General features: G+C 32.8%; 1 protein-coding gene across 4 annotated transcripts in view; it reads left to right on the top strand.

Moving 5' to 3' along the window:
• Positions 1 to 8983, top strand: part of LOC149067571 (uncharacterized) — a 251303-nt gene extending 242320 nt beyond the window's left edge. For all 4 annotated transcript variants that reach the window (XM_089252450.1, XM_089252452.1, XM_089252451.1 and 1 more), the window contains 2 exons: positions 4663 to 4831; positions 4919 to 8983. In XM_089252450.1, the coding sequence (XP_089108576.1) occupies positions 4663 to 4831; positions 4919 to 5108 (359 nt within the window). In that variant the 3' untranslated portion in view covers positions 5109 to 8983. The remainder of the gene's footprint in view (positions 1 to 4662; positions 4832 to 4918) is intronic.
• The last annotated feature ends 5105 nt before the right edge of the window (positions 8984 to 14088 follow it).

Below are 14088 nucleotides of genomic sequence, written 5' to 3' on the forward strand. Positions count from 1 at the left end.
CACCAGAGGGAAAATATAAAAAAAACAGTAAATTTTTTTTTGAAAAAAATAATTATAGATATTTTTCAATACTGAAAATATAAATCAGTAACTTTGATAAATAAATAAAAAATAGGCCTACAGGGTTCTGCCATAGATATTATATATCAAAAAGATCTCCACGAGTCAAAAAAGGTTGAAAACCACTATTCTATCTGATGCATATCAAAGTTTGCTAGGTTGGGTTATACAGCATACAAACCCATTTTCTTTCAAGCGTAAATGCTCTAAATAATAGTTTTCCAAACTTTCTGTTGGTATTCCCCTCCCCCTTCAAATTTTTTCTTTCTTTTCTAATTTTATTATCGTTCATTTCTTTTTCCCCAACTCAAGCAAACTCACAAGATCATACACTAAACCCATAGCTTCTACTGCCCCTCCCCAAACCATTCCATCACACCCAGAAAATATTGCCCATTTTGGAAAACACTGCATTAAATAAAGTAATGAAAGAGTAAAAGCATGCCTAAATACAGTGCACACTGCTTGACATGATAACGGGACTCAGGGAAAGGGGGGGGGGGATTCTTTTAAAAATAACCAATTGATAACTATATTTGAAAGAAACCCAGAAGCCAATATGATGATCATACATACCATTTGTTGAAACAGGACATATGAAAATAAGACTGCTCCATTTTTATTTTCCCACATAACTAACTGGTTGCAAAATGTTCAATGTTTAGGAGGTTTTCCCCCATATTGTTCTAAAATGGGTGTTTTTCTCTTCAAGCTAAACTCCTGCATTTTCTTTTTTTTATTTTTATTCGGCCATTGTAAGAAGTTTTAATGTAACTAACTAATGTTCCACAAACTACAATATGTAGTTTTTTTTAATTTGTGGCATGTTCTATATACCCCTTGAGCAAATCTTTTAGGCAAAAGCTGTAAATCTGGACAACTGTAAGAAACTGACCAAGAACTGAAGGACCTTTTTTTTTATCTAGCATTTATGTGTCTTCACTATAGGCAGTTCATTGCAAAAGCAGCTCCACATGTACATGGAACATAGCAGTACTATGTTCCAATTAGGACATTGTGAACTGATTATGAAAATGTTTCTCAACGAGGGAAGGGGACAGAGTATGTCTTCTAATCTCCCACACATTCTTACAGGCTGATAATGATAATTTACAGAGAAAAATAAATTTAACTAAACCTTTGTTCCAAAACGTGAAAATAAAAACTTTCATAACTTAAACCAAAGTCCTGATAACTATAAACAAATTTTTGCCCATGTCATGATACTGGTCTATTCTTTGAGATAGTGATGACAATACCCAGTTAATGGCATTATCAATGATACCAATGAGTGGCATCTACTGTATATCATGTGCTTTCTTTTTTTAAATTATATTCACAAAAGAATATTCCAAGTGTATATATTCCTATGAAATTTTGAGTCTATCAAAGCAAAAGTTTTGAATTATATTGAATTTACTGTGGCATGCTCAACTGTTGGAAAGCAGTGTAATTTATTTTCACTTGTTATACAGTCAAACCTTGTTAATGCGTCACTCTTGGGAAACCAAAAATATGACCTCATAAGCAGAATGACTCGTTAAATAGAGTAAGCCATAGCCTTGCTGATTCCTGTCACTCTATTGATGCATTCATGCAGAATACCAAATTTTAGTTATTCAAACGAGTTCAGTCATTAAAATTGATTAGTTGAGTTTTTATTAATCAATTAATGTTCATTTGCTACATAATTACACATTTGTACAAAACAAAATATTACCGTTTTCAATTTTTAAAAATTCACAAATTTTTCCACTTGTTTATGGGAACCAAAATATTGTCGTTTTGTATGCTTATTAAAGAAAATTAAATATTCTGAAGAAAAAATGTTTATTTTTTACTGAAAAGAAACACTGACAAGATTTGTTTGTGTGGAATTGGTAGTTGAAGAAGCAACCCTTTTTTTTTTTTTTTCCTCCAAAGAAGAGCCTCCGGCTAGATTTTTCACAGACCCTTCCTCTATATTAAATTTATAGTATGAAAACAAAAAATGATGAAAAACCATATCAGGCCCCCCGGGCTGCAGCTCTGTCATTCCCACTCTTGTGAGGGGTCATGCTCAAGGGTCTCATGTCCATGAGTGACCCCACCTCATGATGTTTTGTAAAGTACAATAAATTTTGAAAATAAGTAGGAAATATGTAGGCTGTTTATTTCCGGCTAAGTATGGGACTACCATAGCATCACTTTGCCTAGGGGCCCATGATATTGAGCCGGTCCTGAATAGAACTCGGATTAGTCATCCTAGCAAGAGCTCAATCAATTCTAGGCCCGTGGTCTGGAGGCCAATCTTATTTGCAAAATTTTCGTTTAGTATAAATTCACTGAAAAAATCAATTCAATACGTATAAAGGATCTTGCTTCTAGATGAGGGTCATAAACTCTGGGTAAGACAGGGGAGCCACGAGAAAAAAACGTGCTTCAAAGGGGGGCCATGGGCAAAAAAAGGTTAAGAAATGCTGGTCTAGAGCATCTCCCTATCATTTGGAATCCAGACTATCCCCCTTAACTTCACGTCATCTGCGAATTATTGCATTCCCTAAGGATCCTAAGATTTCGCATTTTCCACTTCAATATTGTTGAGGGCTTTATCACCCCATGACACATCCATACTTTAGATATCACCTTCTGTATTAATAACTGATCCAAAAAAGTTATTGAAAACAATACACATCCTTGCATTGCTCTCTACCCTAGATCCTTCTATCGAGAAGGGCCTACTGTCCCCTTACATTCATTGTTGACATACAGTCAACCCTCTGTTTATGAATGACTGTTTGCGAACAATTCCATTTATGAATAACGAAAAATGATTTGGTTTATAAACTAGTCTTGTTTTACAAACACACAAAAAAGACTGAATCTCAAATATTTCAGCAGTCTGTGGTGTGACATGGATTTTTTTTTCATTTCATTTGAGAGAAGAGAGGGTTGATGAATTTGATTTCATCTGAGTAATATTCATGCCTCCAAATACGACTCCTATTATCCACTCTGTGATCCATGAGTCAGCAGGTCATTTCAAACTTCAAGAAGCTCTACATCAGATTACAATAATTTTAGGCATAAACTAATGCTCTCAATGACTTCTCAAAACATTTTAATATTTTACATTGCATATTGCATTTTCTATCATTGACACAGCTCAGCAGCAAATATTTTACAGAATATGAGTTTGGCCTGGAGGATATTGTGGCAAGATTGTGTTGTGGGCAGAAATTTTAAGGGATTTCACACTGGGATTATAAATTATATTAATTATATCAGACATGGCCCTAGCATCATTTTTATTTGGTTTTTCATACTGCTGTTATTTTTTCTGTACTTTAATACTTTTTATTGATTTTAATTAGTTTCAAGTTTTGCATAAGAGCTGCTCGAAAATTCTCACTAGAAAACTTGGGGTGCTAGGGATGGATTAATTCATTTTACATTGATTGTTATGAAATTTTATTTTTTTTTTCAGTTTTTGAAAAATTTGACTTATAAACGTGGCCAAAAAATGATTTTGGGTCAGCACTATCTGCCATCCTAGAAAGAGAGAGATTCAACTTCCTTTTTACTTTCCCTAATCACCTTCTTCAATGCTCTTCTTTTTTAAGTGAATATTCATGTCATCGTTTTTTTTGTCCATAGTGGATAGGTCAATTATAAGTTAATGACAGTGATTGATGTTCCTTAAAGGATAACAAATGAAAAATGTTATATATACTTGAACCCTGCAAAGCCGAACAACCGTTTCTTTTATTTGGTTATTCACAATTTGATTGTGCTTAACCACTGAAGGGCTTTTTTACACATAAGTTGAAAAGAAGCCCCAATCATTTTTGGACCAAGGCTTCAGAGCTCCACAAGGCTGTTTGTATTTAACAGATTTATCAGTTCTGAAATTCTTTTCTAACATGTAGGGATGTTATATATGTTGGGAAAAACCCCACTAAATAAAGAGGGAAAAAACCATATTTGAAATGAATCCTGGCAATATAAATTTCTCGTTAATCTGAAAATGTTCCCGTCCCAATTAGTTTGGATAAGTTTTTTTTGGCGTGTGACAAACAAACCCACTTTTTATGAGCAAGGGGTATGACGTCATGCAAAACATAGGATAGTTATGCTTTAAACTCCTCCCATTTACTTACCCCACCAACCTATTTCATTAAACTAACCAACCAACTGATTTGTTATGAAGCTTATCCATAAAAAAAATATGTAATTCAGAAATTTGTCTCATAATTTTTATAGACGCTTACATATTTCATCTGTTTATTAGAAACAAAAAACAATGTATTAAATGTTAATTATTATTTTTAGTTATTATAAGTTTAACATTTTGAAAAAGATAATGGTGAGCAGAATTTCAATAAATGTATATATTCCATTTTGCTTGAGATGAAAACCTCAAGATAAGCACTCTTGAACTTCTGATCAGCAGTTAATTGAAAACTGTCATGCAATAAAACTCTATAACGTTCTGTACAATTTCTCTGAGTTAATGAAATGTATTTAAATCATGTGCTCTGTATTTGTTTTTTAAGATAATTCATAGCAAATCTGCTGGATTTATTGAATTTATATTTTCAAATAAATTTGTGCTTATTTTAGGGGAGATGATGATGAGCCTCCTGTGGTATTACAGGCCTGAACACACTGAACAAGGAAGGAAACCTGGACAAATGGAAGATGAAGTATTTGCTTCAAAACATCGAGATGTAAACTCGGTGGCATGTATTGAAGATAAATGCTATGTTCTTACTTTTAATGAATACTGCAGGTAACGCATTTGATAATTTATAGTAAATTATATTACAGTTCTATGATTTGTTTAAGAAAAAAACTGAAAGTGTTTTTAATTTTGCAGATATCGGTCTAATATTGCCTTGATGGATGCTTCAATAGCATCTAAAGCTGGGCGCACTGTTCCTGGAAGTTCTGAGGGATATCCACGACAGGACTGTCTTCCTAAAGGTTGTGTATCCCCTGATATGATCTTCTTCTGTCGTCATGTTTATGATTTTCGGCAGAAACGAATCCTCAAAAATCCCACCTGAACCTGCAACTGAAGTTGATTTATTTCAATGTCATGTGCTGGGAATCATGTGATAGCAGCTAGTCTAGATTCAGTGAATAGATACAACGCATCACGATGATTGACTAAGTCATATTTGTTTTGACCAGAATTTTTTAATCGCCAAAAATTTTGGTGTTTTAATGGCTGTTACACATGTACATTTAATTTTTAAAAGGCTGCTTATATGCAATATTTATACCCAAAATTCACCATCACTGATGATTGAATTGAATGGTAAGATCGGATAACTGGTTCATTTGTTTTAAAAAAATAACTGGTTCTTTGTTATGAAGTTTTGTTATTCGTGTCCTAAAAAAACATTTTTGCAAATGTTTATTAATGTGCTGTATAGTCATTATGTGCTAAATTTGTTTTTGAATGCCAATATCTATTTTTTCAATCAGGTTATTTAATGAATGTTATTTTGGAGTGAATGTTCATAAACACACACACACACACACTATCTTTATAGGTGAGAAAAATAGATAAAAATCCCTGCATTTTTAACATTTCCAATCCATTGCAATTTTGCAATTAATGGGCTTTCATTTACTTTAAAGAAAATGATAAAAGCTTATTTTACAGAAAACTTAATATTGCTAAAAGCTTTTGGGATAGTGATGTTTTCTTTCTCTGGCTTGAAAATGATGAAGTATTAGTGATTTGGTATGTATGTATTGTTATATTAATTTATTTAGCCCTTAAACTGTCCAAATAGTTGAATATGTACCTCTTCAAACGTGCAAGATAAAGTTTTCATCCTTCCTACAAATCATCATCAATAATTAATTTAGTATCCTGCTAACTGATTAATGAGAGCAGTTTAAGAGATGAGAAATTTTGTTAATTGGTCATTTTTGTTTGTTTTGATCGGTGTATTTTTTCAGGTGCTTATTTATTAATCTGAAGTTCTTTTTACTTATTGTGTAAATCTAGCAATTCAGTTTATTTTCTATATTTTTACCTGTGAAAACGTGGTGCACCATGTTTACAGGCAAATGAGTTTTCAGTGTAATATTTGATGTGCATTCATTCTCAAATCTGTGTTATTGACAGTTACTTTATAAAGTAATATGACCATATACTTTATTTAAATGCATGGTTATCACGGTCATTTATTTTGTCTGGGCAATACAGTGCTATTGAGCTGGTTCTGATATGATCCCTAAAACAGAAGTATTTTTGAGTGAAAAATTATCAGTTTTTTTTAATTGGATGATTTAAGCAGAATTTGCTGTAGAATATTTTTTCATCTTTGCTTATCAAGCAATGGATTTCTACTACCTAATGTGTACTTAAAACATGTAGAATATATATTTTTTAATTGATTGAAGATGTTATAACATTTTCAGTATCAAGTCAGTATTTTTTTTTTTTTAATGTATGTGATGTATTACCAAAGTGTATTAATTTTATATTGAAGTTATATGATTATACATAATTTATAATGATTTCAATTTTTTTAACTGCATCAATAGTTTTTTTTTACACACACTTTCTGATTTTATTTAGTAACTTAATAGAAAATCATATTTCTTGCCTGATATATGTATTACTTGATTGCTTTGTTAAGTTGATTAGAATGAATTGAAAATATTTTGTATGATCAGAAAGAGATTGTTTACTCTCTTTTACATTCCAGGATATTTTGCTTCTCATTGATTGACTTCTATTATGAAATCTCATTTAAGTAATTGGTGTGACTTTCAATGTATAAGGCTGCATCTATTATTGAGATATTATATTATGATATTTACAAATGATTGATATGATACAATTTATTGGAAACTATCTTGTAATGCTTTGTAGTTTTTAGCTTGAATTGAACAAGAACTTGAAAAATTTTCCATTTAAAATATATGTTTTTTCTAACATAAGCAAGATTTATTTTTTATATACAGTAAAACCCAACTTATCCAAACTAATTGGGACGGGAACCTTTTCAGATTAACGAAAAATTTATATTGCCAGGATTCATTTCAAATATGGTTCTTTCCCTCTTTATTTAGTGGGGTTTTTCCCAACATATATAACATCCCTACATGTTAGAAAAGAATTTCAGAACTGATAAATCTGTTAAATACAAACAGCCTTGTGGAGCTCTGAAGCCTTGGTCCAAAAATGCTTGGGGCTTCTTTTCAACTTATGTGTAAAAAAGCCCTTCAGTGGTTAAGCACAATCAAATTGTGAATAACCAAATAAAAGAAACGGTTGTTCGGCTTTGCAGGGTTCAAGTATATATAAAATTTTTCATTTGTTATCCTTTAAGGAACATCAATCACTGTCATTAACTTATAATTGACCTATCCACTATGGACAAAAAAAAGGTATCTTATGTATTTCTAATTCTTCAGGAAGCTTTTTATGTTTGATTGTCATTTTTTTGCAAGTTTCATACTAGCTAGTGGTGGAAACTATGTGCCAAGGTTTTGTATTAAAACTACTATTTAATACAAAACCTTTTTAGTTTTGTATTAAATTTGTACGCTTGGTTCATAAATAAAATTTTATCAGTTTTATATGCAATTGCGTTCATAAATCATGAACTTGCCATCAACAAGATGTGGATTATTAGTAGAACAATTCTCTTCACCATTGAATCTTATCCTGCCATTCCTTGATAACAAATTTAATGTGATATAATTTTGAAGAAAATAATTAGATGTAATTGTGATGCTAATCTTTACACAAGTATTATTAACTTTTATTATTTTTTTTGCATCTGTTGTATATAACCAATGATATTTTACATGTTACAAAAGAAGTTGCTGTATCATATATACATAATATAAATACGCAGTCAGTATAAATAGTCTTATTTATGTAATGAGTGAATCAAAGTTGTTGATAGAGGACCAAAGTATGTAGAAGATTTCAACAATGGATAATATATGTATATTGGGTAAATTCCAGTCATTACGATTTTTAGATTGGATTTCATTATTTTCAACTTTTGAACCAGTTACTCTGAGCATGTGCAATTTCATGTTCCTATGATATGCACAATAGAGGGATATCTATCTATAGCAACGAGTTGCATATCATGGAGCCTTTTGCAAAAAATCATGATTTTATGAATCATAATTTTTTCTCATAAATATTGACAAAACATGAATTTCATATAAGCTCATCACAATTTCATATTTTGGTTTTATGGGAACTTATGAGAAAATATTTGAAAGTTTGTCATTGAAATTATCTCTACTAATTAAATGTTCTGAGTAGCAGCTCATGTACACTAAAGAAAAGAGTATCAAATTCATTACTCTAAAGCAAAACTTCTGTGCCTTGGTCGCCATTTCTGGTGTCCAAAAAACTGGACTTGCACTCATGTGCAGATTTATGTAACTAGCAGATGATAATATAAAAACTAAAGATTTAATATATCTGTATATATATATTGATCGAAAATGTAAAAATAAAGAATATATATATATATATATTAGTGAAAAATAGCTTTCTACCAAAATAAATATTTTCTTTGTTAATCAGAGCTACCGCTTACTGTTTTCTTGGTTGAGCTCTGGCTACATAATTTTTGTATAATGCTGTTTATGGTTGATAAAAGGAAAGAGAGGACTAAAGTTGCTTGAAATCAAATAAAATAATGATTTCATGGTTTATTGGTGGTAAGTGATTCTTTGATATAGTAATTACTTATTAAATTCATTGTTATATGATGAGTTATTTACAAATTCAGGAATTTTCCCTTGCATATGATATGTATTCTGATTTTTGAGTCTCAAAATTTCTTGAAATTTCTTGACTGTTAAAACCATTGATGCTTTCAAACAACAGGAATGTAATTCACCTCTCCAACTCTCACCTGGCAATAAATTTGAATGCAGAAATTTACTTTTTTGTAGTCTGTGTGTGTTCATTGATATAATATCATTAATCATAGAAAACTTGATGTGTTTCTAGTTCTGATACATACACAGAGATGCCATTGACGCGCTATAACGCGTCAAATACAGTCGAATCCCGTTATAACGAACTCCAAGTGACTGGAGAAATCACTTCGTTATAACGAAATTTTGTTATAAAGGAATTCGAGGTATTTGCATTTCTCCTACGTAAACTTATTTGGGGGATTAGGAAAGTGCAAAAAACGAGATTTTTGCTATAACGGTATTCGTTAAAACGGGATTCGACTGTACTTGGAATTTCGGAAAAGGACGCATAAAAATTTTGTTCACGCGTCCTCGGGAAGCGTTCTTTCCTATTTCTAAGAAGAAAAAAGTAGAGAGAAAAAAAAAAACTTTTTTCACTTTCTTTTTTTTTTCTTTTTATCGTCTATCGTGATCGCACGACCTTGTGGTTTTACTACTTTGTACACTGTACTGTATTGATATACACGCGGGCTGTTGAAAAGAAAGGGATATCTAGTTGCTTCCCTGAATGAGGAGCCGTGTAATTGTCAAATTTTGTAATTTTTATTTCCCTGCGGATTTTCTCCCTTCCGGTTACACGGGGACGGGCTTAAGTATTTTGCGGCCCAGGGCAAAAACACCTTCACAGCTCTCTAAAACGGAGTTTCCCACTCCCCAGTGTCCATGAACACCTCGATGCATGTGAGGTTTGCATTAGCACCCGAGAGTGAATATCGAACCACTATTTCATGATAATGAAAAAAAACCTTCGACAAGAAATTCAGATGATAGTCCGCTGCCGGAAGTTGACGGCTATCGGGGCTAGAGATCCGATTATCTGCCCAGGACCTCGTCTAGATACTCATTCAGCTGAGCAAGCATGCATTGTGCCTCGTGTAATTTTGGATAATATTGAAAGACGAATTTAGCACCCCCATTGGTTCCACGCCTGGAGCTCTAGAACCAACTGAAACCTACCCTTGGCTTGGTGGAGGGGGTTCTGTGAAAACTCTAGGCCGGAGTGTTCGACTTACGGATTTTAGAGGTCTCGAACAAAATTTTAAGCTATTTGCTTTGCTAGCGTTGAGTCAAAGCGTAACGTCAAACGTTGAGAACGTTAAAGTCAAAATGCAATGAAAGTACTTTTAGCAAGTTTTGCGACCCATAAAATTTAGCGGCACGGTCTTCGCATTTGCCTAAGTCCGGCCCTGCGGTCATGTACCAGAAATTACGGTACTTTCGCGGCTACTTGCCGGCATTCAAAGACAGCGTCTATACGGCGTAAATTCGCCTTGTTCCTAGAATATTGTGAATGCGCATTTTCTTTTAATCGTAAAGGATTTGGAACGCCCGTTGAAAGCGTAAAACATTTTCCGAGATCGTTCAAATAAAACGAATCTCTAAAAACTCTAGCTTGAATATCCACAGTTTTGTCATCTAACTACTATGCGGTAGTCACCGTTTCGCATCTCGAAATTCACGGGTGTGTACGCAGAATCAGCTTTCGGAGGGGCAGAAGTATCTAATTCTTCACAGAAAGTTTGGGTCACTAACACTCGAAAACAATTTTAAATTAACATATACTATAAAAGAAATTTTATTCCAATATTTTAATTCTCAAAAAAAAAAATTTTTAATTTTTGATCTTCGGAGGTGGGGGGGAACAGCCCCTTATAACCCCACATTTTGATCATTTTCCGAAATTCTGGGAATTTCCTAGATATTTCCAAAATTCTAGGAATTTTCAGCATATTTTCTGATATTCTAGGAATTTTCAGCATATTTTCTGATATTCTCGGAATTTTCTGCTAATTTTCCGATATTCTTAGAATATCGAATATCTCATTTTCCAATATTCCCAGAATTTGGGAAAATGAGCTTTGCTTCTTCTTATTTTGCTAGAAATTCCCAGAATTTCTAGCAAAATAATAAAAAAGCAAAATCTGGGAATTTTCTGCATATTTCCAGCTCATTTTCCAAAATTCTGGGAGATTTCTGCATATTTTCCGAAATTCTAAGAATTTTCTTTGTATTTTCCGAAATTCTGGGAAATTCCGGCTCATTTTCCGATATTCTCGGAATTTTCTGCGAAATTCTAAGAGAGAGTATCTTCTATCCCGGAGTATCTTCAAGTTAGGTACCCTCCCCCCATATTTAAGAAGGCTAAAATTTTCTGCAATTCTGGGAATTTCCGGCTCATTTTCAGAAATTCAAGAATTTTCTGCATATTTCCTAAATTCAAGGAATTTTGCGGTCTTTTTCCAATATTCTCGGAATTTGTACCTCATTTTCCGTAATTCTGGGAATTTTCCGAAATTCTGGAAATATCCTGCTCATTTCCCACATTTCTAGGAATATCCTGCATATTTTCCGATATTCTAGGAATTTCCTGCTTATTTTCCGAAATTCTGGGAATTTTCTGCTTATTTCCAAAATTCTTAGAATTTTCTGAATATTTCATGAAATTCTAGGAATTTTTGAATGTTTCAAGAAATTCTAGGTATTTTCTGCATATATTCGAAAATTCTAGGTATTTTCTGCATATATTCGAAAATTCTAGGTATTTCCAGCTCCTTTTCCGAAATTTTGGGATTTTCTGTATATTTTCTGAAATTCTGGGAATTGCAAGCTCCTTTTCTGAAATTCTAGCAATTTTCTGCAGATATTCCGAAATTCTGGGAATTTCTTGCATATTTTCCGAAATTCTTAGAATTTTCTGAATATTTCACGAAATTCTAGGAATTTTTTGCATGTTTCAAGAAATTCTAGGTATTTCCTGCATATTTTCGAAAATTCCAGGAATTTCCACCTCATTTTCCGTAATTCTGGACATTTTCTGCATATTTCACGAAATTCCAGGAATTTTCTGCATATTTTCCAAAATTCTGGGAATTTTCTGCACATTTTCCGAAATTCTGAGAATTTTGTGCTCATTTTCAGATATTCTCAGAATTTTGTGCTCATTTTCAGATATTCTGGGAATTTCCACCTCATTTTTCATAGGAATTTTCTGCCTATTTTGCGAAATTCTAAGAATTCTCTGCCTATTGCGAAATTCTAAGAATTCTCTGCCTATTTTGCGAAATTCTAAGAATTCTCTGCATATTTTCCGAAATTCTTGGAATTTCCTGCGTATTTTCCGAAATTCTGGGAATTTTCAGCACATTTTCAGAAATTCTAAGAATTTTCTGTTTATTTCCCTTATGAGAGGCCATGAGAGGTAGTTACTGGGCTACAGAGAGCTGTGGAGAAATGAAGCATCGAAATGGAAAAAATGTGACTACTATCCTTGATGAGAGTGGAGGGGGAGGGTTGCTGGATAAGATGGATGGGGGGGAGGCCACGAGAAGAAAATATGATGCAAAAGGTGGTCAGAGGTTAAAAATTTAAGGAACACTGATCTAAACTAACGATTCTTATCATTTTTAAGTCTTTAAGCGACAATGACGATATATATCGGCAGAAAATTCGCCGAATGTCAGCAAATAGGCCGGAAATTTAATGAATTACGGCGAAGAAGGCTTTGCGGTTTTTGGAAAAGAGTCAGAAAACGATCAAAAAAATTTCGAGAATTTCCCAATTTACTCGAAGATTCACTGAATTTATGTTATTTTACTTGTGTATTACATATGTGTGTAACCAAGATTCCAGGAATTTCTTGCATATTTTCCGAAATTCTGGTAATTTCCAGCTGATTTTCCGAAATTCTGGGAATTTTCTGCATATTTCCTGAAATTCTATGAATTTCCTGCATATTTTCCGAAATTCTAGGAATTTTCTACCTATTCCCGAAATTCTGGGAATTATCGGCTCGTTCCCTGCACTTCTGGGAATTTCCGGGTCATTTTCCGAAATATCTACATATTTTCCGAAATTCTGGGAATACATGCATATTTTCCGATATTCTAGGAATTTCCTGCATATTCCCTGAAATTCTGGGAATTTCCGGCTCATTTTCCAAAATTCTATTAATTTTCTTCTTATTTTCCAAAATTCTGAGAATTTCCAAATCATTTTCTGTATTTCTGGGGATTTTCTGAATATTTTCCGAAATACTGGGAATTTCCATTCCTTTTCCGAATTTCTGGAATTTCCAACTCATTTTCCGAAATTCTGGGAATTCGCTGCATATTTTCAGAAATTCTGGGAATTCACTGCATATTTTTCGAAATTCTGGGAATTTGCTACATATTTTCGGAAATTTTGAAACTTTCCTGCATATTTTCGGAAATTTTGAAACTTTCTGCATATTTTCTGAAATTCTGGGAATTTTCTGCGTATTTTCGGAAATTTTGAAACTTTTCTGCATATTTTCTGAAATTCTAGGAATTTTCTGCATATTTTCTGAAATTCTAGGAATTTCCTGCATATTTTCCGAAACTCTGGAAACTTCCGACTCATTTTCCGAAATTCTAGGAATTTTCTACGTATTTCCCGAAATTCTGGGAATTATCGGCTCGTTCCCTGAACTTGTGGAAATTTCCGGCTCATTTTCCGAAATTCTAGGAATTTTCTGCTTATTTTCCGAAATTCTTGGAATTTCCTGCATATTTTCCGAAATTCTGGGAATTTCGGCTGATTTTCCAAATTTCCGGGAATTTTCTGCATATTTTCCGAATTTCTAAGAATTTTCTGCATATTTTCCGAAATTCTGTGAATTTCCGACACATTTTCCGAAATTCTAGGAATTTTCTACGTATTTCCCGAAATTCTGGGAATTATCGGCTCGTTCCCTGAACTTCTGGGAATTTCCGGCTCATTTTCCGAAATTCTAGGAATTTTCTACTTATTTCCGAAATTCTGGGAATTATCTGCATATTTTCCGAATTTCTAAGAATTTTCTGCATATTTTCCGAAATTCTGTGAATTTCCAAATCATTTTCCGAAATTCTGGTAAATATTTACATATTTCCCGACATTTTTTTTTTTAGTTGACTATTCTGTTTTCCATACTAATCTTTACTAGCATTTACCAGAATGGGTCATTTTTTGATTGACTCCTTGGTAAATTTTTCTTTTTGTACTGTTATATGATAACAATAAATTTGATTTATAAAAAAAAAAGGAAAAAAAAATTTGGGAATATCT

This window comes from Pholcus phalangioides, unplaced genomic scaffold (genome assembly GCF_987345545.1).
Source record: "Pholcus phalangioides strain wild (caught in Gottingen) unplaced genomic scaffold, Ppha-v1.0 ptg000029l_1, whole genome shotgun sequence".
NCBI classification, from domain to species: Eukaryota; Metazoa; Arthropoda; class Arachnida; order Araneae; family Pholcidae; genus Pholcus; species Pholcus phalangioides.